The sequence below is a fragment of the Schistocerca nitens genome, chromosome 3 (assembly GCF_023898315.1).
Source record: "Schistocerca nitens isolate TAMUIC-IGC-003100 chromosome 3, iqSchNite1.1, whole genome shotgun sequence".
In the NCBI taxonomy this organism is placed as follows: domain Eukaryota; kingdom Metazoa; phylum Arthropoda; class Insecta; order Orthoptera; family Acrididae; genus Schistocerca; species Schistocerca nitens.
The window spans coordinates 487,459,660-487,487,210 of NC_064616.1; the positions used below are offsets into that span (position 1 = coordinate 487,459,660).

The window sequence follows — 27,551 nt, forward strand, 5'->3', positions numbered from 1 at the left end:
GTGCAGGTCTTCCTGCTCCCCTGCCAGGTACAATGTTCTACTTTTGTCAGAGATGCTGATGAATCCTTATAAATGTGCTCTTTCAGTGTGTCTTTGTTCAGGGTATTTTTGTCAATACCAACATGCAGTTTCTTATGCAGTGCCATCAGCACTGCCAAACATCAAATGCATGTCTGCATACTCTTTTTGCTGTAATGTTCCATTGTGATTACACCTGACATTGTTCAGACAAGGGAACTGACTGCTATGAATACGCACTGCATCTATCCTGTCTGTCCTGTACATAATGTTGGATTTCAACTAAACCTTTTGGCAAATCTCTAAACAACATCATCACATTATGGATTGTTTCTTGTGCACAATGAGGAAAGAATAACTATGTTTAGAATAAATGAAGTCAGTGGGACTTGTATACATAAGTTCACCACTATCCTGAAAATGGCTCATTTGAAGACCAATGTTTATTGGAATGTGTTCGCTTCCACATTACATAATTTTACCCATGTCGGTTTTTGGTAACAATTATGTTACACCCTGTATAACCAAAACAGATTACGAAATTCCTAAAACAGGCAATAGATTATCAATGTTTTACAGCAGTTCTGTGGGTATCACAAAAACTTGGAAATGTTCTGATCTTATAGTAATATTTATTAGAGAACCCAAATCAATGTTAATTAAACATAAGACTAGGCATATGCCTAATAGCTATACTATGTTCAACAGAGTTCTGAAAGAGAAGTACACAGAACCTCACTAAAACAAATTTACTGGAGTATAATGAGAATACAGTCAAAATAATATTTGTCATGGAAAAGGATACACAAGACAGTTTAACTCGCAAGAAACTTTAACAAGTTGCTCTGGTTCATTCATCTTCCAGAGTGAAATGACATTATCTGCAGTAAGAATGGCAAATTTTCTTCCACATTCCAACCAATGAAGTTCAATTATCCACTCATCAACATGACATCTGATTTTGTTAAGGATTCTGGGGACAAATAAAAATATATTTTTTGAATATCATTAAAAATCAGTCATAATGTATATGGTACAGAATTTTATGTTACCATATACATATTTTCAAAATATAAATAATGCATACTTTGACTAAAATAACTTTCTACATCTATACCTACAGCCATACTATTCAAACCATTGTAAAGTGCATTGCAGAGGGTACTTTTCATATTACCAGGCATTATGGCTTCTTCATGTTTCATACATCTGTGGAGCATGGGAAGGATGACTGTTTAACACACTGGAGACCAACGCTGAGCACAGCTTGGTCCACAACTTTGTGTTAAACAGACCACTCCTGATTACAGGTCGGACCCTAACGCACTGCTTTCTGGGCGGGAAGGAGCGCCAGTCCCCGGCACGAATCTGCCCGGCAGATTTGTGTCGAGGTCCAGTGAGCCAGCCAGTCTGTGGATGGTTTTTAGGCAGTTTTCCATCAGCCACGTCAAATGCGGGCTGGTTTCCCTTATTCCGCATCAGCTACACTATGTCGGCGAATGCCGCGCAAACAAGTTCTCCACGTATGCGTACACCACTATTACTCTACCATGCAAACATAGGGGTTACACTCGTCTGGTGTGAGACGTTCCCTGGGGAGTCCACCAGGGGTCGAACCGCACAATAACCGTGGGTTCGGCGTGGGGCGGTGGAGGGGTGAAGTGGACTGCGATAGTTGTCATGAGGTTGCGGACCACTGCAGCTGCAGTGGGGATGAAGCCTCTCTGTCGTTTCTAGGTCCCCAGTTAACATAACATAACATAACATAACATAGGTTGGACCACAATTTTCTCAATGCTTCAATCACCTGTTGCTTGGAAACTGGACTCATTTTGTATGAGAACAATGTACGGACATCTCCAACCTGCCCTTGACTGTTGCTAAATTCTGTTATCAATTTCTAAAATTATTTCAAAAGAAACATTAGCAAACATAACAGCTGCTGTCGTGAATGGCTGAGCCAACATGATCATGCCAAGTTTAAGGGCAAGCCATCCTCCAACTCTATGTTTTTTGTGGGTTTAAAATGTTCAGTATGTTCTGCACCTACATCGAAATCTACAGCTATACTCCAAAAACCACCTTCTGGTACAAAGCAGAGGGTACTTTATGTACAATAACCATTTTACTCCCCTTCTCTGTTACATGCATGAATGGGACATGGGTATTAGAATGGCTGTCACTATGCATCAGTGTAAGATGGCATTTCTCTGGTTTTATTGCCATAGTCATTTTGTGATGCAAATGTAGAAATAATATGTTGTGGGCTAGTACTCAAGGTGCAACAAGTGGACATACTGAAATTATAACACCAGGCCCTTCTATGAAAACATGTTGAAAGTGACACTGTACTTGGATGTGTTAGCACTGTGACTATATGTTTTACTCTTGATCAGCCCCTAATGCAGTCAATACTGACAATACACACTGAAAGGTCAGTAAACATTTGTTAGCCATCCCAACATTTGTTGCCCATTCTCATGTATCAGCCTGGGACATGCCATATGCTACTGCAATGCAGCAGTGCTACACAGTTACTGTTGGAGTACTAATTAGTCTTCATATTTTGTTGTCCCTGTTAATACATATTGATAAACCAATCATCATACTAGACTAAATGGACCCACTCTATGGAAAGGACAAACAAAAGTTTACTTTAAAAAAATCAACATTTTTCCACTGAAATGTATGACAAGCAGTATTTTTATGAGCTTACTATGGCTACACATTGCAACAATGAAATTGCCAATATCTGCCAAAAAATAAGAGAAAATTCATTTGATACCTGGTTTATATGAAAAACTCAGTTTTCCAAGTCTGAATCCCAAACATTTTGCAAAAATGGCTACTGGACATGGATACTCTCCTCTATATAGCTGTCAAAATTTACAATTAAATTGTGAACAAATAGAAGAACTCATCACTCATAAGTATATGTCAATAAAATTGTAATTATTTATGAATTTTTAACATTACCTATGTTGCATGTATGTATGTACGCATAAATACAGATTGCGCTGGCAGGTCGATAGACACACAAGCAAACACAAACACACACACAAAATTCAAGCTTTCGCAACAAACTGTTGTGTGTGCGAGTGTATACCTGTCCTTCTTTCCCCCTAAGGTAAGTCTTTCCGCTCCCGGGATTGGAATGACTCCTTACCCTCTCCCTTAAAACCCACATCCTTTCGTCTTTCCCTCTCCTTCCGTCTTTCCTGATGAGGCAACAGTTTGTTGCGAAAGCTTGAATTTTGTGTGTGTGTTTGTGTTTGTTTGTGTGTCTATCGACCTGCCAGCACTTTCGTTCGGTAAGTCACATCATCTTTGTTTTTAGATATATTTTTCCCACGTGGAATGTTTCCCTCTATTATATAAATACAGATTGAAGTATATATGCTAATCTCATTTCCTAAAGCATGTATATATGATTATTTTTGCATTAATTGACTGTTCCCTTGGTTCTTGGTTGAATACTTTATACATTATGAATGGAAAAAAAAAGACACTGACACTGGCATAACAGCTGAAATAATATATATATAAAATAATAAGTATTGTAGAATATTACACCAGTGTTGTCTTTTGTTTCCATTCACAATGATTTTGTTTTCCATTGTATAAATGTAAACTAGTAGAGTATATAGTAATTCAAATAAAACATGACTTACAGGTCAGATCTCATCTAATTCAATCTAATGAACCTCAGCCTGGAATCTGTCAGTGCATTCCTCTTTAAATTGCTGCTGGATATGTTACAGTTGTGACTGTTTCCAGTGACTAATTGTCAGACATGTAGTGAAACAATAATAGGCACTTGCATTTCTTCATAAGTAATACATCATATAGGTTTATATTGAGGGTCAAAAGCTATCCCTGCACCAAGCATTCATCTTCTGCAGGCTATACTGCATTTTACAACACTATTCTAGCATTGCAAATCATCTGCATACAGAAACAACACTTGCAAGAAACCTCACAAATCTTTATTTTTACCCATCAATATATAATAAATAATAATGACCCCGTAACACTCCTCTGGGATGTACTCAAAGTTACTTTTCCATTTGATAATTCCTCCCCATTAAGAACAACATGCTGAAGTCTATCTTTAAGAAGTCTCCAATCAAATCTGAAAGCTCAATATCATATTCTGTTCAGTAGATGACAGTGAGGCACCCTATCAAACATCCTGACATCAATAAAAATTGCATCAATCTTGGTGCCACTATTTAGTGCCTTCTAGACCTTGTGGACAAACATGAAAAACCAGATTTCAGAAGATTGCTCTTTCCAGAATCTATGTTGATTCCTACAATGGAGATTTGAAAACTGAAATGAAACTATATGGTTCCAGAGACCTTTTCACATCTCAAACATCTATGATGTGTGTATATATACAGACTGAAGCAATGAACAAAAATTTGTACTGAGGCTGCTCTCTAGGCAGATGTGCTAACCACTATGCCACCCTGACACAGTGGCTTTGCAAAACTGGAAAACCCTCTGGCAGTAGCAGCAATTTAACCCAGGTCTACATCTATATACATACTCTGAAAGCAACCAATATGATACCATTATGATCATTCCATTTCCTGTTCAACATGCAAATGGAGCAAGGGAAAATAACTGTCTATGTACTGCCACACAAGCCATAATTTCCATTACCTTGAATCTGTGTTCCTTATACAAAATGTACATTGGCAGTAGTAGTATAGCTCTGCAGTAAGCTACAAATCCTAATTGTCTAAATTTTCTCAATGGTGTTTCAAGAAAAGAACATAGTCTTCCCTCCAAAGATTCCCATCTGAATTCATGAAGCATCTCCGTAATACACGCACACTGATCAAACGTACTGGTAACAAATCTAGCAGCATACCTCTGAGATGCTTTGAGGTCATCCTCTAATTGGATCTAGTGGTGATTCCCAACACTCGAGCAGCTCTCAAGAATGAGTCGCATAAGTGTTTTATACCTGGATCCTTTATAGGTGAGCTACACTTTCCTAAAGGCCTCCTGATAAACCAAAGTTTATTGTTCAAGAGTGCTATCATGTATTTCATTACCTGATGGTAACAATCAATAGGTAGCATCAGCTGATTACGTACACAAGTTGTCAGATAGAAGTGATTACATGTCACAGCTGTGTCCTGGTCTGCACAGTACCACAAACATTCATGGCAATGACTTCAAGTTACTGTCATTGCTTGTACCTACCACCAAAGTTCCAATGAAATTCCTCACATAAGGCTTCACAGAGAACTCTCCCTCATTAGGGCTATGTCTCCCCAAACCTTCAGAAAAATTTACTATGATCACTGTCATACATCTGACTGGCCGAAGTCTTCATCTCTCCAGTTGAATTATTTGTTAGCTACTTTCGTTGCTATTGCTTAATGCTTTTCTCCCCATATTAAAAGAAACACACAGTCATCAGTAATGTCCATTTCTAAAATCATTCCTGAGTAAACTCAAGTAATGTTTAGACTACAGATATCAACAAAATTCCATGTCTCATTGTATCATAAATTTTACTTTACTGAAGATGTTACACCATATGTATTATTAGTTTATTATCTATTTTTAGTATTATTATATATAGTGTAAAAATGACAAGTTACCTATGTCACAATCTTTGATTGTATAAGGCATGTTATGTGATGATAAAAATGGAAATGGAAAATGGAAATGGGTCACCTACCGGACATTATCATTGAGAAATGGGACAGCCTTCATTCAGGTCCCTTGTGAAACATTTCTGTTGATTTATCTATGCTTTTTGTCACGCTAAGATCAACTGCAAGCTAGGGAACTACATCTAATCAACTGATTCAGATGAAAACTCCTTTGTAAAGTATAATGTAAAATATTATTTAGTAAAAGTAATTATCAGACTTATCGAGGAATTTCTCTAACCCTTAAAAAACCACACATGTACACACCATATATACTCTGCTAGCCAAGTAGCTACTTTTGGGTGTAATGCACTAATGATCGATTAAAGAAAACCTCCACAATTTTTCATCCAGAAACACACCACACAATCCTCTGAGCCTCTAGTATAAGCTCTCCATCCAGCTCCAAACAAGAGGACAATAACTGAGCGTGGGAACAATAGCGTAAAATAATAATCATGCTTCCTCAGCATGTGTGAGCCCAGCTGCCTTGATCAAATCAGCCAGCCATATAAAGGAACAGAGGATGGTCTCTGAACCAAGGTAACAGGTATCATTCATGCAGACATGAAGTATTTGCAACTGCATGCTCCATGCAATAGGCAAAATGCCATATCCATTGTTAAGGTGTAAGGTAAAAGCCATGAAGCCAGGTACCCACATTTGTCATTCACACAAACATACAGGGTTTGTACAAAAAGTATTTGGGAAAGTTTGGGAAAAATAAGTTTATTTGGGATATTGCTACAATGCCTAAAAATTCTTCAAAGTACAGCCCTTGAGTGTTAACAAACTTTTGCTAGGAGCTTTACCTTGACTTGAAGGCTCCCTGATAGGCAGATTCAGGAAGGTCCTTAAGGATACACATGCAAGCTTCTTTGATGACACTTAGGATTCCATGGTGGTGACCTCTGAGGGAGGATTTCACTTCTGGGCATACACAATAGTCTGCTGGTGCCAAGTTTGGACTGTAAGAGGGTTGGAGAATTGTTCATGATGCCATTTACTGTTACGTAGTTGGTGACCTGGGAGCATGTGGGGCTGCATGCACTGTCGTGATGCAGTTTCTAATTTTCAGCAATGACTGGTCTCACCCTGTTGTCCCTTCTCTTCAGTCCTCTTAGTATTTCCAGGTAAAATGCATCATTCACTGTCTGCCGCTCAGGTACAAATTCATAGTGGACTACCCCTTGATGTCCAAGAAAACAATGAGCATGGCTTTCACTCTGGATTTGCTCATTTGAGCCTTTTCTGGATGAGCTGATGTGGTAGTTTGCCATTTGGAACTTTGCCGCTTTGTTTCTGGGTCACATTTGAATATTCAAGTTTCTCTCATGATTATGTCCAAAAAGCTGGGATCTTCTTCAGCACACTGCAAAAGGTCTTCACAAGCAGACACACACCCCTGCTTTTGATCATCCGTCAAGACCTTTGGGACAAGTTTAGTGCATATCTTTCACATAGCCAAATCTTCAGTGACAATGGAGTGCCGTGTCATTTTATCAATGTCAAATGCTTCTGCAACCATGTACACACTTAACCGATGGTCTGAATTCAGTACTTCATGCACACTTTGCACACTGTCATTGGTTCTTGATGTCGACAGCCATCCAGTATGTGCCTTATCCCCCACACACTCTCTGAGCCATCTTTGGAGAGCTTGTGCCTCTTAAAAACTGCAGTATGTGACATGCTTTCATCCTTTAACACTTGCTGAATCATGTCCAACGTCTCCGTACCCAATTTCCCCAGTACAACACAAAATTTGATGATGTATCACTGCTCAGTCACTCGCTGAATTTTGCACTTGCGCCAAGTCACTAGACAGTGTTCCACTAAAAATGTGATTCTGTCCACACGAATGCTCACAGGCAACTGGTACCTGCCATGTGTCGGAAGTCACACCCCTCTGCCACCACTGAGCATGCACAGTGTGAAGTGCTGTAACAAACAGTCATGTCAAGTAAAATATTCCCATTACTTTTTATGCAGACTCTGTATGTGACTCCTTCATTGTCCACCACTCACTCTTGGGTGCATACATACCAGCCAGGTCATCTGCACGAGAAGACAGTCACATCAGTGACCCAGGTAAAGCCAGAGTTGTCATATTCTTCACTCCACATACCATAATGCTGCCACAGCCCAGTGGAGCAAACTGATACCTATCTACCATGGCTAGCACAGCTTCAACCTGGACACAGGTGAATCCTCCTCCTCCTCACCACCACCACCACATCCATACAATAAAGACAGTCCATATCCATCCACCACACAACTATACAATAACATGAAAGAAGATATGAAATGATACAATCAAAGTCTAATTGAAAACTACAGTGGCACAACTATAACAAGAGATCAAATTTCATGACTGTGGACTGAAGAAGATGGAAATTTTGGAAATTTGTGGTAATGTCTTAAGGGACCAAACTGCTGAGGTCATCAGTCCCTAAGCCTACACACTACTTAATCTAACCTAAACTAACTTATGCTGTGGACAACATGCACACCCCTGCCCGAGGAAGGACTCGAACCTCCGATGGGGGGGAGCCACATGGACCTTGACAAGGCGCCTTAGACCGCGCGGCTACCCTGCACAGCTGAAGAAGTTGCAAAGCCAAATTACTAAAACACAAACTACAAAGAATGGATGAAAACAAGAAAATAAGAACGAGCCCTTGTGCATTTTAGACAAATAAAGCTATTTCATAAAAGTAAAAATGAAAGCTATTACGTAAGCACCTAGTATTAATGTGATGTGTACAGGCCAATAATTTAATGTTGGCTGTTTTGTAGGTATTGTTCAGCTTTTTCAGATACAGTAGTTTCAGCAGAATGGTGTGTCTAGCAAACATAATATTGCATCTAATACAGCAGTCAAATGACACAGGCCAGATAAAAGAAAAGTACTGGTTAGAAATCATGTAACCACTATTTTGTGGCTGCAAACTTCAAGATCATGTACCAATCAGAAGAAAACCTTAGCCTTTATCCAAAACCTACATTACACTTACAACAATCATAAAAGCAAACAATATTGTGAGTCCAGTGAATTTTTCTCAACAAACTCCAATGGTAGACTCTACATCAGTAGTGCAGAGCATCATGGAGAGGTATACCGTTGAAATCCCAAGTTTAGTATATGCACAGGTGTGACAATGTCACTATACTAAACATTCAATGTGAATACTTCACAGACTGATGGTTGCCCAATAGTAGCTGGGGAACAGTATCCCATGAGAAGAAAACAAACTCACCATGTGAGTCAGTCTATGGGAAACAAAGAGTTTGAACCCACATAGAGACAGGCATGAGAGCAAAACAGCATGTGGCTGGTGTGGATGGCTAATGGCTAAGCACTCAGCAACAACTGAAAGTACGGAGTGCAATGCGAGGCCCGCAGTCATTGAGCTCTGGCTAACTACTGGCTCAACTGGCCTACTGCCACCGACAGGTAAATACCTCCACCAATGTGTCTGCCCATGCTACACATCACAAGCACATGGCAGGTTTCTGCACCATCCCACCGCACTACCCACGCCAACTCATCTGCCTTCATTGTGATGTCCACTAGTGGGGATACTAAACCGAGAGTGTATGTTTCAGGAAGAATCAAGCAACATATTACTTCCTCCCACATACATCTTGCAAAATGATCATTATGAGAAAACTACAGAAAATAGAGATCATACGGTGGTCTAATGACAATCATCTGTTAAGGCAGTCTAAAGCAGTCTAAACCTGCAGATTTAAACTGCTTTAAACTGCCTTAACAGACATGGCATAATAATTGTCTAACAACATTTAGCACTGTACTTGAGAATAGCATAAAAGCCAAACTCTAGATAGTACAAAAGATAAATACAGTAACACACAGTCAAATGGCAGTTTACTCTTTCAAAAAGTTTTGACAGTGTGTTTGTATACATCAACACAGTTATATATTTTGCTGCATATAAACAACCAATATGTATGTACAAGAGGTATTTGAAAAGTCCATGCAAAAACAAAAACTACTAACGTGTTTGGGGTAAACCTTTGTTTTATTTTTTGACATAGACTTATACGCTTCATCCAACACTGTTCTAATTTGTTGATCCCTTCCTAATAATAGGAACTGTCCAAGTCTGCAAAATAGCTATTAGTTGCTGCAATCACCTCCTCATTTGAATAAAATCTTTGTCCCGCCAGCCATTTCTTCAAATTGTGGAACAAACAGTAGTCCAAGGGAGCCAAGTCTGGAGAATAGGGGGGATGCGAAATGAGTTGGAATCCTATTTCCATTAATTTTGCGACCACAACTGTTGAGGTGTGTGCTGGAGTATTGCTGTGATGGAAAAGGACTTTTCTGCGGTCCAATCACACGTTTTTCTTGCAGCTTGGTTTTCAAATGGTCCAATAATGATGAATAATATGCACCTGTAATAGTTTTACCCTTTTCCAAATAGTCGATGAGGATTATCCCTTGTGAATCCCAAAAGACAGTTGCCATAACCTTTCCAGCTGAAGGACTGGTCTTCGCCTTTTTTGGCACAGCTTCTCCCTTGGTAACCCATTGTTTAGATTGGTTTAGATTGTTGTTTGATCTGGGGAGTATAGTAATGTATCCATGTTTCATCCACAGTGACAAAATGACACTTAAAGTCCTGCAGATTCTTCCTCAACAGCTGCAAACCATCCTTGCAACACTTCACACGATTCTGTTTCTGGTCAAACGTGAGCAATCGTGGAACCCACCTTGTGGATAGCTTTCTCATGTCCAAATGTTTGCACAAAATATTATGTACCTGTTCATTCAAGGTGCCCACAGCACTAGCAATCTCACGCACCTTAACTCTTCTGTCATCCACCACCATATCATGGATTTTATCAATGATTTCTGGAGTCGTCAAGAACATTCAGCATCACTTGTGCCCACATGGCCACTCTGAAAATTTTGAAACCACTTATAGACTGTTCTAATCAAAGGTGCAGAGTCACCATAACGTTTAACAAGCTTCTCTTTAGTCTCCTGAGGTGTCTTGCCTCACATAAAGTAATGTTTAGTCACCACACAAATTTCTTCTTCGTTCATTTTTTGACAATCACTCGACTTCCTTGATTCACACGAATGCCAAACACAAAGAAATAGACCAATATGGCTCAAACTTGGTGAGCGTTCTGCAAAGGTGCTATGTTAATCTTTGCTTTTATTAACTAGGTTTCCGTTTAAATATAATGTCCTTAAATATGAATCAGCTACAGATTTCAATGCTGGGCCATCAACAAGTGTCAGCATGTGAGCCATTCAATGAAAGATCATCAACACTGGCTTTCACAGCCGAATGCCCACTCGTGTACCGACATAAAGCTTTACACCTCCCCTGGGCCCATCAACATCAAAACTGGAGACTGTTGATGACTGCAAACATGTTGCCTGGTCAGACAAGCCACATTTCAAATTGTATCAAGTGGATGGACGTGTGCGAGTATGGAGACAACCTCCTGAATCTATGGACCCTGCATGACAGCAGGGGATTGTTCAAGCCAGTGGGGGCTCTGTAATGGTGTGGGGCATGTGCAGTTGGAGTGATATTGGACCCCTAATACATTTAGATACGACTCTGACAGGTGACACATATGTAAGCATCCTGTCTGGATCACCTGCATCCATTCATGTCCACTGTGCATTCTGACGCACTTGGGCAATTCCAGCAAGACAATGCAACACCCCCCATGTCCATAATTGCTACAGAGTGACTCCAGGAACACTTTCCTGAGTTTAAAAACTTCCGCTGGCCACCAAATTCCCCAGGCACGAACATTATTGAGGATATCTGTGATGTCTTGCAACATGCTGTTCAGAAGAAATCTCCACCTCCTCATACTCTTATTGATTTATGGCCCTGCAGGATTCATGGTGTCGATTCCCTCCAACATTACTTCAGACATTAGCTGAGTCCATGCCGCATTGTGTTGCGGCACTTCTGCGTGCTCACAGGAACCCTACATGATATTAGGCAGGTGTACCAGTTTCTTTGTCTCTTCAGTGTATTTTATTAATGTGGACATTTCTGTCTACATAGGTGGGAATGAACAAAACATTTTTGTGTTCAGAGGAGAAAGTTGGTGATTGAAATTTCATGTAAAGATCTTACCATGCCTCTGTTTTAACGATTGCCAGCTGATCTTAGATATCACACCTGTGACATTTTCTCCCTTATTATGCAATAATAAAAATGAGCTGCCCTTTTTCGAACTTTTTGGATATGCTCCATCTGTTCTATCTGGTAAGGATCCCATACTGCACAGCAGTACTTCAGAAGACGATGGACAGGCATAGTGTATGCAGCCTCTTCAGTAGATTTTCTGCATCTTACAAGTGTTCTGCCAACAAAATGAACTCTTTGGTTTGCTTTCCCCACAATACCCTCTATGTGATGGCACCAGTTTAAGGTGTTTGTAACTGAAATCTTTGGATACATAATTGAACCTACAAGCTTTAAATTTATAAAATGTATCACATAACTGAACTTAACAGGTTTTTTAATACTTATGTTCAGTATTTCACACTTTTTATTGTTTAGGGGTCAGTTGCCACTTTTCACACTACATAGATATCTTGTCTAAATCATTTTGCAATTTGTTTTTAACTTCTGAAGACTTTACTTGATAGTTAATGACAGCATTAGATGCAAACAATCTAAGAGGGCTGCTCAGGTTGTCTCCTAAGTCGTTCACATGGATTAAGGACAGCAGAGAGCCTATAATACTTCTTTGGTGGACTCCAGATATCACTTCTGTTTCACCAGAGGACTTATACCAATTGCTGTGAGCTGTAACCTTTCTGACAGTAAATCACAAATCCAGTTCCACAACTCAGACACAGGAGCAAATCCCATTACATAGTGTACAATACTAGTAATAAAAGAAAAGGAGGGCAATTGAGGGAGGTATGCCTTACTGACACTCAGCACAAAGCAAACACGATCTAACACCACATAAGACATGTGTATATATCTGTACCTATAGTTAATAATAGCATATTTTATTTGCAGAAAAGCTTTTGTGTCTTCTTGGAAAAGGTATAGAAAACAACTGGGGAAATTTTGGTGTCATATTCCAAGTAATAATTCCTTTTCCATGTGATCTTGATGCAATCCACAAAATTGTATGTTGCATTTCATTCATAGCAGTGCTGTAGCAGCCTTTGACTGTGGCTGCAATTTTCCACCGTAAGTTTTTGTGCTGTCAAGTGTACAAAGTCATTTTAGCAGTATCAGGCCATGACAATGTAGCCACACTTGTATATACACTCCTGGAAATGGAAAAAAGAACACATTGACACCGGTGTGTCAGACCCACCATACTTGCTCTGGACACTGCGAGAGGGCTGTACAAGCAATGATCACACGCACGGCACAGCGGACACACCAGGAACCGCGGTGTTGGCCGTCGAATGGCGCTAGCTGCGCAGTATTTGTGCACCGCTGCCGTCAGTGTCAGCCAGTTTGCCGTGGCATACGGAGCTCCATCGCAGTCTTTAACACTGGTAGCATGCCGCGACAGCGTGGACGTGAACGGTATGTGCAGTTGACGGACTTTGAGCGAGGGCGTATAGTGGGCATGCGGGAGGCCGGGTGGACGTACCGCCGAATTGCTCAACACGTGGGGCGTGAGGTCTCCACAGTACATCGATGTTGTCGCCAGTGGTCGGCGGAAGGTGCACGTGCCCGTCGACCTGGGACCGGACCGCAGCGACGCACGGATGCACGCCAAGACCGTAGGATCCTACGCAGTGCCGTAGGGGACCGCACCGCCACTTCCCAGCAAATTAGGGACACTGTTGCTCCTGGGGTATCGGCGAGGACCATTCGCAACCGTCTCCATGAAGCTGGGCTACGGTCCCGCACACCGTTAGGCCGTCTTCCGCTCACGCCCCAACATCGTGCAGCCCGCCTCCAGTGGTGTCGCGACAGGCGTGAATGGAGGGACGAATGGAGACGTGTCGTCTTCAGCGATGAGAGTCGCTTCTGCCTTGGTGCCAATGACGGTCGTATGCGTGTTTGGCGCCGTGCAGGTGAGCGCCACAATCAGGACTGCATACGACCGAGGCACACAGGGCCAACACCCGGCATCATGGTGTGGGGAGCGATCTCCTACACTGGCCGTACACCACTGGTGATCGTCGAGGGGACACTGAATAGTGCACGGTACATCCAAACCGTCATCGAACCCATCGTTCTACCATTCCTAGACCGGCAAGGGAACTTGCTGTTCCAACAGGACAATGCACGTCCGCATGTATCCCATGCCACCCAACGTGCTCTAGAAGGTGTAAGTCAACTACCCTGGCCAGCAAGATCTCCGGATCTGTCCCCCATTGAGCATGTTTGGGACTGGATGAAGCGTCGTCTCACGCGGTCTGCACGTCCAGCACGAACGCTGGTCCAACTGAGGCGCCAGGTGGAAATGGCATGGCAAGCCGTTCCACAGGACTACATCCAGCATCTCTACGATCGTCTCCATGGGAGAATAGCAGCCTGCATTGCTGCGAAAGGTGGATATACACTGTACTAGTGCCGACATTGTGCATGCTCTGTTGCCTGTGTCTATGTGCCTGTGGTTCTGTCAGTGTGATCATGTGATGTATCTGACCCCAGGAATGTGTCAATAAAGTTTCCCCTTCCTGGGACAATGAATTCACGGTGTTCTTATTTCAATTTCCAGGAGTGTATGTGTGCACATCAATTATGTTTACCAAATAAAGTTTATTACTCTTAATATCACAAAAAATTTCACAGGCTGGTGATAAACTCTATGTATTTAAGTGAACTTAAGCTTAACTCAAACCTCCAAATAGATGTGGGGAAAAATACTGTAGAAATAAAATAGCTGTAGAAGACAGACAACACTCACAGCTAAAATTAATTGAGGTCAAACTCCACATCAACATAAATAAATGGTAGTCTAACTGACGCACGGTGCAATAACAGTAAGTGCCAATACATGAAAAAAATAATCAAAAGTCTCCACTGGCAAACTAAGTCAAAAATCAGACTCAGTGCGAATAACTAAAAGGCAAATTGTCTTAATTCACAAAAATACAAGTCCTGATGAACAACCGGCAGCAATAAAAAAAAAAGTTCTGTGCACTGCAGAATATCTCTAAGGTCCCACTGAACTGATACAAAATATTCCAAAGAGTCACGACTGATGATGCAACAATTGGTATCGCTGTAAAGCGTGTGGCCACATCACTGCTGAAACTAGCACAGGTCTTGCATCTGCCAGTTTGTCCCGACCAATAAGAAAGAGTTCCACCACCCTCTTAGTTCCTCAGTGCACCCCTCCCTGGAAAATCCAAGCCTCTGCATCACTTAATGACTTCATGCTATCACCAGACTCTCTTACAACTTTATATATACAAATGTAATTGAAAATCTGTGTGTGCAATTAGATGCATGCTAAAAATCTAAACAAAACTGGAATCTTACGCTTAATTCTATGAGCAGTAGTTTGCCCACAAATTAATTTTTACAAAATTGCAAATCTTAGCAGCAGTCATAAAAACAGTTTATGATCTCTATACCTTCACTAATCCAGTATAAATAAATAAATACAAATATGTAAGGCACCTCTGTCTAAAAAGAATTTGCCTACTCTTTCCACTGCTGCAATCAGAATTAACAAAACTCTAATCAATTTTGAATTATGGGCAAAACTTGGTTGATTTATAAACAATTAAAAAGACAAAAATGTAAATTTTACAAACTAAATGTCATAGGTGATGTGTAATCTCATCTGGCAACATACAGTGTCATGCTATTACTGTAGCTGTCTTGGATAAAATGACATGCCAATTTTAATCAAAAGTTCAGTTCAAATGCCTCTCACAGGTTAATTAATTACACTATGAATCATGTGACTAGTGCAGTCAATGCACATTGATAAGTGATAAAAATTGATAGTAAATGATATTAGTTATTTATTGGATTTCAGTTAAACAAATCTTCTCAGCACTATATCTTACCACACCCATTATCTCGAGTGCGTATCTGCATATCAACAGAATCATCTTCACTACCTCTTTAACGTGACATATTGTGCTTTTCTGTAACTATAAGTGCTTGCCCTGCACATGTGCAAATGTGAACAATATAAATCTACCCTTTGTGCACACCTCCGGGTGGAACTGACATCATGTCCAGAGTATTCAAATCTGACAGGACGACATGCAGGCTCCTAGCCTCACTGCTCTGCCCTGTCATGCCATGCCACCTTTGCATGCTGCTGGACACCCATCAGAGGCATGCTCACCTGGCTTTTGCAATCCAGAATGTACACTCCAGATGTAGCCTCCAAGCAAAATTAATCATGTTTCAGTCTTTTTGATGTGCTTACAACTTTTCAACACCTTAATTATAATGGTGAATCCCACCATTAATTTCCCCATTATTAATTTGGATAGAAATTACAATGACAGTAATAATACAAATATGGTTGAAATATATATGCATCCAAATCCGCTAAAATCCTATTAGAGTACTCACTCTTTAAAATTCAGGTTTAAGTGAAGAAAAACAACTTGTCTTCCACCAAAAATAGCAATTCTTTCATCTGACTGTGGAGCTATACCATGAATCCTCTGTCCATGGAAGACCGAACATTTTAATAAACATTCTGAGGTCTCTGCATTATATATACTGAACCACGGTCCCGATCCTGCAACATAAAAGTCATAAAAGATCAGGATACAGAAGTAAAAATATGGAAAACACTGACACTGTTGCTTATTTTACTAAACTTGCCAAACAAGCAAACAGAAGACACAGATATATCAATATGTTTCACATAGCCAACATTCAGTGAGAGCGTCTGCAGCAAGAACATTGGTGTTATCACAAGCCTGTCACATGAACTTCTGTGTTGGGCAAACATAAGCTGCATGGCAGCAGACACTCTTGTTTACCTGGAGCGATTTAGACTTGTGTTGCTTAGCGCTTTGACTGATGAGTATGTAGTTTCCATCACCACATGGCTTAATGGAACTTTGCTAAGTAGTATCTTACAGAGAGAGAGAGAGAGAGAGAGAGAGAGAGAGAGAGAGAGAGTGTGTGTGTGTGTGTGTGTGTGTGTGTGTGTGTGTGTGTGTGGTGAGCTAGTAGTGCTTAGGCTTACATCCAGTTCAATCACTATTGCATATGAATTTTTATCTGGAACTATGACTTACATTAATTCCTATCAAGAACTATTTTTGCTGTTTCCATGAACTAACAGACAATTTCAATCTGTTATTATAGAAGTTCATTTGCATTCAATAAATGTTGTTGGTCTTAAAGTGAAGGTAATAACACAGGCAATGAGGTGGTTCCAGTTTGGAACACCAATTGCTACCATGGATGCTAAATTCTTTGAGCTTTGACAGGAACAATTAAACCAGCATCAGGAATTGGGTCAAATATTTAACTAGTTCAATGCTGCAGAAGTCACAGGTACTACCAGCCCTCTTATCATTTCAGCCATTCCATTCTCAGAAAAACTGAGAAGTATACCAGAAACGTGTCATGTTGCACTATCTGGCAAGCGATATCAAATGGCCAGATTGTTCATGGGACTTTTTGTTGTCTGTAAATGCACAGTTATATTCCTGGTTCAAAAGTTAACCCCATTATCTGATCCATCCAGGTTAATGTTGTCTGACCTATTCCCTTTACCATCTGATCAATTTTTCAACAAAATACATGTGGTAGTGGCACAACGCCATACATCAGATGCTATAAATTATGCTTCTTTTATTGTGGATTTGCATGGGTTGAGTCAAAAATTCAGTTCTTCACATATGTGTGTGTGTGTGTGTGTGTGTGTGTGTGTGTGTGTGTGTGAGAGAGAGAGAGAGAGAGAGAGAGAGAGAGAGAGAGAGAGAGAGAGAGAGAGGGTGGGGGAGGAGGGGGAGGGGGGGTGGAGTAAATCATACACAAAAAGTTTAACATGTGAAGTAATGTGAGTCACTTAGTCCTACATAAGGAGGTTTGGTCAGAACTTTTAAGACAGTCAAACTCCTGCCAAGCTGATGTGCTGCAAATTCCTAGTGCTGTTGGAATATTGCACACAGTGCAACAAACTTTTTCAGCACACTTTGACATTTCTCATGCTGCCCAGAGCTGTAGCAATAGAGTGCAGTGGATTTATTTAACAGGCTCTAAAGTGTTCCACAAGTTCCATTCAGTGACAGCCCACCAGACTGCTCTGCAGACCCACGGTAGTACCATGCATTGTTCACGGTGATACACTTTGTATGCCAGACAGGAATGTCCACATTATGATGATTCAGTTTGTTAGTTTCATGTTCCATGGATCATGTTGCATGATAAATTGTAATGGCGCGGAATGAGTCATTTTACATTCACATCGCAAATTAATTTGTAAATGTGGCAACATGCTAAACATTTATGGGGTGGTTTTTTTATGTACAAATGTGAGTTAGCTATTTCTGTGCACCACCTATTACACATTAGAATAACAGAAATTCTTCTATGGAACAGGAGGAGTTGTCAAGGAGAAATGTTTTCAGTTTGTTTTCAAGTTTTACTTTGCTATTTGTCAGACATTTTATATCACTCGGAAAGTGATCAAAAATTTTAGTTGCAGCAGTTTGTATCCCTTTTGTGCTAAATAAAACCTTAATGTGGAGTAATGAAAGTCATTTTTTCTTCTGGCATTGTAATCATGTACAACATGGCTCTTTTTGAATTGTAGTGGATTATTTACAAGAAATTTCATGAGGGAATAAATATACTGTGAAGCAGTAATCAGAATGCACAACTCCTTACACAGATGTCTACAAGATGATTATGGGCGAGAACCACATATTATTCTTACAGCATGTTTTTGAGCAATGAAGACTTACTTTCTTAAATATGAGTTACTCCCGAACATTTTTCAATATGACATTATTGAATGAAAATATGCAAAATATGTCAACTTACAGATTTACCTCTCCCCACGATTTTCAGTGATTCTGAGTGCAAATATGGCTGAACTAAAAGGTGGAATCCAAAATTTTCGGGACTGCTGCTACCATCTGGAAAGTAGGAGTAGTAGATCTTTGTACAGCCAGGTGGCGAGAGCTGCATATCTGATGAATCAGTGTGCGGAGTGGCATTCACCTGGGAGGACGTGTTGTATGTCAACAGTGATTTCCGTAATACTCTGTGTTTGGTGTGTGGCGATTTTACGATGGATCCGCAAACAGAACAGTGCCTGTGTATCAAATTCTGTGTGAATCTTGGAAAAAGTGCTACAGAGATGAGAGCTGGATTTACGGTTATGAGCCAGAGACAAAGCAACAATTGTCCCAGTGGAAGAGCCTAGGCTCTCCAAGACCCAAAAAAGCGGGACAGGTGAAGAGCAAAGTGAAGAGCATGATCATCGTTTTCTTTAATACCAAGGGAATTGTGCACAAAGAATTCGTCCCACCCAACCAAACAGTGAATTCCGCATACTACTGTGATGTTTTGCAATGACTCCGTGAAAACTTGCGGCAATGATGGCCCGAACTTTGGCATCAAGGGAACTGGCTCCTGCATCACGACAATGCGCCCTGCCACACATCTTTGTTCACCAGGACCTTTTTAACAAAATACAGCATGGCAGTTGTACCCCACCCACCGTACTCGCCAGATTTGGCACCTTGCGACTTCGTGCTATTCCCAAAACTGAAATTTAAGTTGAAAGGCCATTGGTTCAACACTCTAGAGAGGATTCAAGAAGCATCACTGGTGGTGATAAACACCTTCAAAGAACAGGACTTCCAGAAAATGTTTGACCAGTGGCAGAAGCGCTGGGACCAATCTGTATGTGCGGATGGGAATTACTTTGAGGGTGATGGTGGCCATTAGTCCAAATGTAAGGATTTCAACAGATGGCAGAACCAGTCCCGAAAATTTTGGATAGCACCTCGTAAGTTGCTTTAGAAGTTCCAAAATGTGCTTTTTCCAGTTTAAATTCTCATCAGTGCGGACACCTAAGAATTTTGAACTTTCCACCCTGTCTACTATTTTCATACCATGTGTCGCACTTATCACTGGTGTAGTACCTCTAGGTGTGTGGAACTGAGGGCAAGACCATTCACAGAAAATCAGTCAGTGATACTTGTAAGAAAATTGTTTACTACTTCAAAATAAATTTACTGAAAGCAAATAACTTGGCTTCAGCTGTGTTAGATATAGATGTACTACCTACTGGTCATACATGAAAATTTGTGAGGGGCCAGGACTCAAACCCGGATCTCCCACTTATCGCGAGTGGTCACTTTAGCCATTAGGCTATCTGTGCATGCCTCTCGGACCAACTCAAACTTCCATATGTCAAACTGTATACATCCCTATACCATAGTCTCCTACATTCAACACTGAATGCTCGCATTTATATTCTGTATTCCCATACCAGTGACAATGAGACTAAGAGGAATTGAGACCTATGATTTTATCATCTTAGGCCTGCCTCAGTATGGAATATTTACTTGCCTGTCTGGATGAATAGACATTGTTGATGATAGGCAGCTGTCTGATACTACTTCAGAATAAATTCACTGAATGCTAATAACTTTTTTTTTACTTCTGCTGTGTTAGGTACAAATGTACTACCTATTGGTGATGAGTGAAAATTTTTGCCAGACCAGGACTCAAACCTGGATTTCCCACTTATCGCAAGCAGTTGCCTTAACTGTTAGGCTATCCAGGTGTCCCTCCCAGAGCAACCCAAACTTCTGTATGTCTCATTATCACTGGTGAACGAATACAGAGTATAGCTGCGAGCATTCAGTGATGAATGTATAGGGATGTAGACAGTGTGACATATGAAAGTTTGGATCAGTCTGGGAGGCATGCTTGGATAATCTAATGGTTAAGAAGACTGATGACAATAAGTGGGAAATACGGGTCCAAGTTACAGTCTGACACAATTTTTTTTTATGTCACCAGTAGGTAGTACATCTATACCTAACACAGCCAAAGGCAAGTTATCTGCATTAAGCGAATTTATTTCGAAGTAATATTGGCTGGCCGTCTATCGTCGACCATGTCTATTCATCCAGACATGCAAGTAAAAATTGTTTACCATTTCTTCTGTTTCTGTATGTGTGATTGGACTGATTACAATACTTGTGTCATGTGCAAAAAGAACTAATTCTGCTTCTTGTATATTAGACAGAAGATTGTTGACATATCTGAGGGACAATAGTGAACCCAAGGTTGAGCCTTGGGGAACCCCATACATGATTTCTTCCCAGACAGAATTACGTTCCCAGACTACATTTGTTGAATTACTGTACAGCTTTTTGCATTCTTTTGGTTAGATATCACATTATCCATTGGCTGGCTACACCATCAACCCCATAAAACTTCAATTTATATGGGAGAATACTGTGATTCCCACAATCAAATGCCTTAGATAGAGTGTAGAAAATACCAACCAGTGCTATTTTGTTAGCTAATGCTTGTAAAATTTGATGAGTGAACATGTAAATCGGATTCTCAGTAGGGCATCTCTTCTGAAACACAAACTGTGATTTGCAGGGGATATTATTGTTGCTAAGGTGAAATACTATTAGGTTGATGCATTAAGTTCCTAGTGTTCTTGTTTTGCATGGTGGTATTCTGGGTGCTATGCATTTATTTATCGACTGTCCTTTTTTATTTGTAGTTCACTGCTATTATTTGAATTTACATACTGTCATTTTCTCATATGGAGATAGTGAGTAGAGCTATGGACACTAGAAAATGGAGTGCCAAGTAGAGTGCCATTTTTGACCATCTTCTGTTTGAGTTAAACAGAGGGGCAACAGCAGCAGAGGCAGCCAGAAACATTTGTGTTGAGTATGAGAATAATGCCATTGGACAGAGCACAACAAGAAAATGGGTTTCTTATTTTATGGAGGATTGTTTTGACATTAGTGATTCTCCACACTCAGAAAGACTTTTGGGGTTTGAGGAGTATCATTTAAAAGCATTAATCCACAACTATCCAAGTCAGTATACTCAGGAACTGGCAAAGGTGATGAACTGTGATCATTCCACCATCATGTGACATTAGCATGCAACACAGAAGGTTCAAGAATTGGGTGTATCTCTACCACATGCTCTAAGCCAAAATCACAAACATCAGCAGGTGGCCATATGTGCATCTCTGTGTGCTCATCATCAATTTGCTCATGAACACCACCAATCATTCCCGTCCCATATCATTACTGGTGATCAGAAATGGTGTCTTTATGATAGCATAAGAAGAAGAAAGGAACAGTTGAGCCTAAATAAAGCAGCAACTCTCTGTACAAAGACCTGCCTGCATCCATAAAAGATAACATTGTACATCTGGTGCACAATAACGTCCGCCCACATTCTGCTAGACTGACAAAAAACAATACAGGAGTTTGGTTGGGAAGTCATTCCTCGTCCACATTATGCACCTGATCCTGTGCCCTCAGATTTTCACCTTTTCTGCCCCCTATGGAACAACCTTCAAGGAACTTTCTTTCTGGATGAAAATGTGCTCCAAACATGGCTCAACGAGTTCATCTCAAAACCATGTGACTACTACACTCGTGGAATTGAAAAGTTACCCCAGTGTTTGCAGACTAGTAAATAGTGAAGCAGAGTATATTATTGACCACTAAAGTCTCTCTTATGTGTATCTGCTGTGTTTATTAAACTTATGGAAAAAACGTTATGAACTTATGCATCAACCCAATATAAGAGACACTCAAACTCAAATGATTTCTACAGTTGCAGAATCGAAAAGTTACCCCAGCTTTGGCAGACTGTTGTAAATAGTGAAGGAGAATATATCATTACGACTAAAGCCTCTGTTATGTGTATCTGTTGTGTTTATGATTTAGTGGGTAGGATATGGAGGCTGCCTAAGGAATAAATCACACATAGTAATTCAATTTTCCTAGAAATACTCAAAGGTCCTTAGCAGATTTAGACACAGGCATGTTCTGAACATGCCTCTACATATTCTCTGATGTGCTGAAGTCTCTCTTCTCTGGGGATATTGCCTAAACAAGTGACCTCTGGTTGAAAGAATGTGCATTTGGGAAAATTACAATTAAGGCAATTCTGTTTAAGGGCTTCAAAAACCAGACGTAGACTGTGCAAATGCTGCTCTGTTCTGCAACCAATGACCAGGATATTATTGAGCTAATTCACAGAATATGGGATCCCAGCAATATTCTGTTTAAGAGACCTCTGGAATACGGCAGGGGCATTAGCCATGCCAAAACGCAAACAATTACATTGATGAAGACGGAATGGCGAGTTGAAAACTAAAATCTTTATTGTCTCTTCATCAAGAAGTAACTGAAAATGTCCCTCTGCTAAATCAATTTTAGAATATTTACATCAAGGCAGTGCAGAAAGAATTTATCTGGATAAGACTGGCATAAGAATCAGTGTCCACGTGGGCATTAATGGTTTGCTTAGTTCTCATCCTTAATGGTCAATGGAATTAGGGGAGCTTCACAATGTCTTGGACTTGCTGTTGTCTTTAAGACAGTGTGGGATTTCCCCTAACCTGGCTTAAATGCATGGCTGAGAGCCTTTCAAACAAAGATATTATGAATATTTACTTTAATTAATGCCATAGTCAGAAGCAACAACATGAAAAAAAGATTTCGCTTTGTGTCATTTTCCAATGCAGATAGGGGTGGTACAAACATGGTTATTTGGAAGTACCTCTGGGGTTTCAGAAAAGTAGTGTATAAAAACTATCAGACACACAGAAAACAGTCATATATTGGTGGATAGAGCATCCCTCTAGGTTTTTAACTCACATTACACATGGTCACTACAGGCATCATTTGTGTGGTGGAAACATCAATAAGTGTGTGCAATTCATTGTCGTGAATTGTCTGTGAAGATGTGACAGTAGCTTACTTTGCATCTCTGTTAATTGGGTTGCTTATCTGCAGGCATGAACTAATTCAGTGAGACAACACAGAGTGGAGCTGAGGGTTAACAATAAAATTCTAATACTGCACAACCTACAGATGAAACTGTAATTATAAGTTCTGCAAACCATTAGCAGGCTTCCCTTTACCAGTTGGACTTTAATACATAGTAATAACATACAGAAAATTCCCATTGATTTTCTAATAACCTATCACGGGACACACACACATCACAGTGATGGCCAAAAAGTTAAGGTGAAGCAACTGAAATGAAATTTTTGTAGGAAATTTAGATGTTAGGCAGAAATATATTTTGTCTGTATGTGACATAGCTTTCGATACCATTGCTTGAGTGTGTATTTTTTTTTTTTTTTCTCATCTGTCTGGGACACTTACTATGTTGATTGATCATTGTAGAATGAATTTTTGATGACACAACGTGCCATCATCATGATGCACATTCACTGGGTAAACCTACGAACAAACATTAATATATTTCACTATGGAAAAAAAAGAAAAAGAAAAAAAATGGTAGTAAACGGATAAAACTTTTATGGATGCACACTCATAGATATTCTTTGGCGGTGATTATTCCCAGTAATTGGTGCAACCATAAAATTAATGGTATCTCCACTTAATTATTTCAATTTGCAATAGGTTACATTTTTTTACTCCGAGGGCTAGCTGTCACTTCCTGCACTAAGTGTTGTTCCTCTGCAGGTGCTCGTGCATTTCATCAGAATGTCCTGGGATTGCAACTTCCCAATACACAACAGCATTAACTGCATACAGCCACACAGAGCTGCTAATGTTATCCACAGTTCATTTACATACATTGTGAACAGAAACAATCCAGTAACACTTTTTTGGAATATTCCCAAATCTATTTTCATACCCAACAATATCTTGCCATTAAGAACTGCATACTGAGTCTTACTTAACAGAAAGCCTTCAGTTGAGTCACAATGATTATCTGATACTTTTTTCACGTTTATTTTGTGGACTAAGTGATGATTGATAGTGCAGAACTGTATTGAACAAGTCAACGAATAATGCATCAATCTGAGCACCACAATTTACTGCCCCCTGCAAGACGTCATGGATGAAAAGAGAAAGTCAAATTAAATATAACTGAAGCTTGTGGAATCAATGCTAATTTCTGTGGAGGCAATTCTCCATCTTCTGATAAACAAAATAAAGCTTATTCAATGGTACTGTGAGATACTTTCATAAGTGATATGTGTCTGACATATCTTCTTCAAAATGGAAATACCTGTGCTGCTTCTCAGTCACTCGAAAGATCAACTTGATCACTGTACAAACACGTTTTAAAAACCACCATCAACCAACAAAAAATAAAAAATACATAGTTCGAAAATTGCGAAAATCTTCCCTGAAGCAAATGCTGATACAGATCGTAATTTGCTAGTGGCAGACATGTCAACAAGGCTAAGCATTTTAAAAGAAAACAACTTGTAAGAAAATGGGATGGTTGTAACCTGACTCCAGAAGGATGTAAAGGCAACTCTGAAACCACTGAAAACAAAGTGGAAAATTCAGCAGAAAGTACCAGAAAGATGGAATGCAACTAAAAACATAATTCTGAAACCCTTTGAAGAAGAAACTGGAGAAGCAGAGAATGAAAAGAATAGGAAACAAAAGATTACATCAGGTATGGATGAACATAGGAAATGGAAGAATGACCACTCTACATAAGGAAAAAAGAACTGCATAGAAAGCTGAACAATGAATTAAGATTATCTGGTCAGGTTAGATAAGAATGTATGAAAACCCAGTGCGATGAGATTGAAGGACTGGAAAAGCAAGGTGTATTACAAGCAATGTATAGGGTAGTTAAGAACCTAAAAATCAAAGATCCAAGAAAAGTTAGTAAACAGGGCACACTAAATAAAAATGAAAAGATGACAGCATGTATAGATGAAAAGAAAATGGTATGGAACAAGTAGGCCTTGGTTGAAGAATTATATGAGATCACTCACAAATAAGATTGCAACATGAATTGGAATGTGATGACATAAACCATGGACTAAAGCTATTGAGATGTGGAATAGAAAATTCCATTAAAGATTTAATAAAGAGGAAAGCAGTTGGTCATGATTAAATACTAGCTGAAGCTCTAAAAGTGTTCGGAAACAGAATAATATCCTACTAACCAGTCTCACTAATAAGACCGATAACAAGGCGTTTTGGCCAGAAAGTCTAGTTAAAACTACCCTAGCCCCTTTACCATAACATTACATTGGCAAAGGATGCAAAGATTATAGAACAATGTATGCCTAAAACTCAGATGACTAGGAAAAGAAAAGGAAGATGATATGTGTTTCTATCTGAATGTGGAGATTAATCTCAGGAACTATTGCCGGGAGTCTGATACACTTTTCACAAATAGACTGACTGGTTCATGGCGAAGGTTTGTGTGTGTAATTTATTACCTCTATGCCAGGTAAGTCACTTGACTGTAGATACTTAGTGTTATTCCTGTGAAGGCTTGGCTGGTTGCACGTGGACATATGTGATGTTCATTGGGAAAAGACATTTCATAGGATGGACTGGTGTATCCTCACCTTAAAATATGGTGGTGTGGACTTCAAGCACAAAAGATTTACAAAATAACTCCACACAATAAAGAAAGTGGTAATAAGGATTGGCAATGGGGAAATAGTTCAGGCATGCATTGGGAAAGGTGTTTCAGGTATGGGTGTTGTTTTTCAAAAATGCTTTTCAATATTATGACAAGACACTAACAGAAAAATCAGTAGAAAAAGCAGGATTATAATAGCAGAAGGAGAAGGGGTACAGACAATTAAATATGCAGATCATCAGGCAGAATCAGAAGAAGAACTACAGTTTATGATGGAGGGGATTGTAGAAGTGGGAAAAGAATATTGAATGGGGATAAATATTAAAAAGATCAAACTGATGAGACACAGCAGACATGATGATTCCATCAAATCATTATGGAAGAAAGTACTATGGATCAAACAACCTCTTTTAGGTACTTAGGAACTTTGGTGGCAGAAAATGGAAGCTCTGTGGAGAAAATAACAATTAGAATTTCACAAAACTAAAAAATTGCAGCTTGAACAGGATTGGAATTATAAATACACAGCTGGGTGGTGGCTGTGCTTTAGGTTTCAGGTCAACAACAGTGAGGTCATCAGTGCACAATGATGTGCCAATATCACTTAAGGGAAACAAACATTAAAATTTTTCTTAAAAAAAGACTGAGGAGGTACGTCATGTACAGAATTAGCTTGGATTTTTAATATATATATATATTCAGTTGGATATCTTTGTTAGGGACAAAGTGTTATATAACTTGTCACAAAAAAAAAAAAACACACACACACACACACACACACACACACACACACACACACACACACAAACCAGAAAAATAAAACATGGAGCTATGGAACACGAGAGTGTAAATTATACAAAAATGTAATAACAATAACATCTTCTACACCAAGCTCTTCATGACACTCCTATTCTCACAATAAAAATGATTGTATGGCCCATGGACTGCTGTGGAATACCCACTTAGCAGACCAATCACTAGCAGTAGTTGTAACAGTAAGTTGTGGAAGGAAAAATGGAAGACTACAGTTTAACATCCCATCAAGTACAAAATCATTAGAAATGAAGCACATGCTTAGCTTGGGGAGGTAACTTCTCTGTATCCTTTTCCCATCCTTGAATTTGTGTTAAGCAGTTTAGGAAAACAACAAAAAACTTAATGAGGATGGTCAGATCAGGATTTGAAACACAATCCTTCCAGAAAAGCTGTAAACCAATATGATGTCCAGACAGTGATCACCATCAAGAATCCCTAAGCATAAAGGGCATGTCAACCTGCTTACTTTACAGTCATTGTTTAACTGCAAATTGATGAAGGTTTAATT

At 39.7% G+C, this 27,551-nt stretch overlaps 1 protein-coding gene across 5 annotated transcripts in view; it reads right to left on the minus strand.

Annotated features, from left to right (window-relative positions):
- Positions 1-27,551, minus strand: part of LOC126248412 (WD repeat-containing protein 6) — a 293,561-nt gene that overhangs the window by 193,149 nt on the left and 72,861 nt on the right. For 4 of the 5 annotated variants that reach the window (XM_049949374.1, XM_049949373.1, XM_049949375.1 and 1 more), the window contains 2 exons: positions 16,229-16,400; positions 824-991 (listed from right to left, as the gene is read on the minus strand). In XM_049949374.1, coding sequence (XP_049805331.1) covers positions 824-991; positions 16,229-16,400 — 340 coding nt within the window. Of the gene's footprint in view, positions 1-823; positions 992-7,739; positions 7,862-16,228; positions 16,401-27,551 lie in introns of those variants that run through there. The other variant, XM_049949376.1, reaches the window with a different exon arrangement.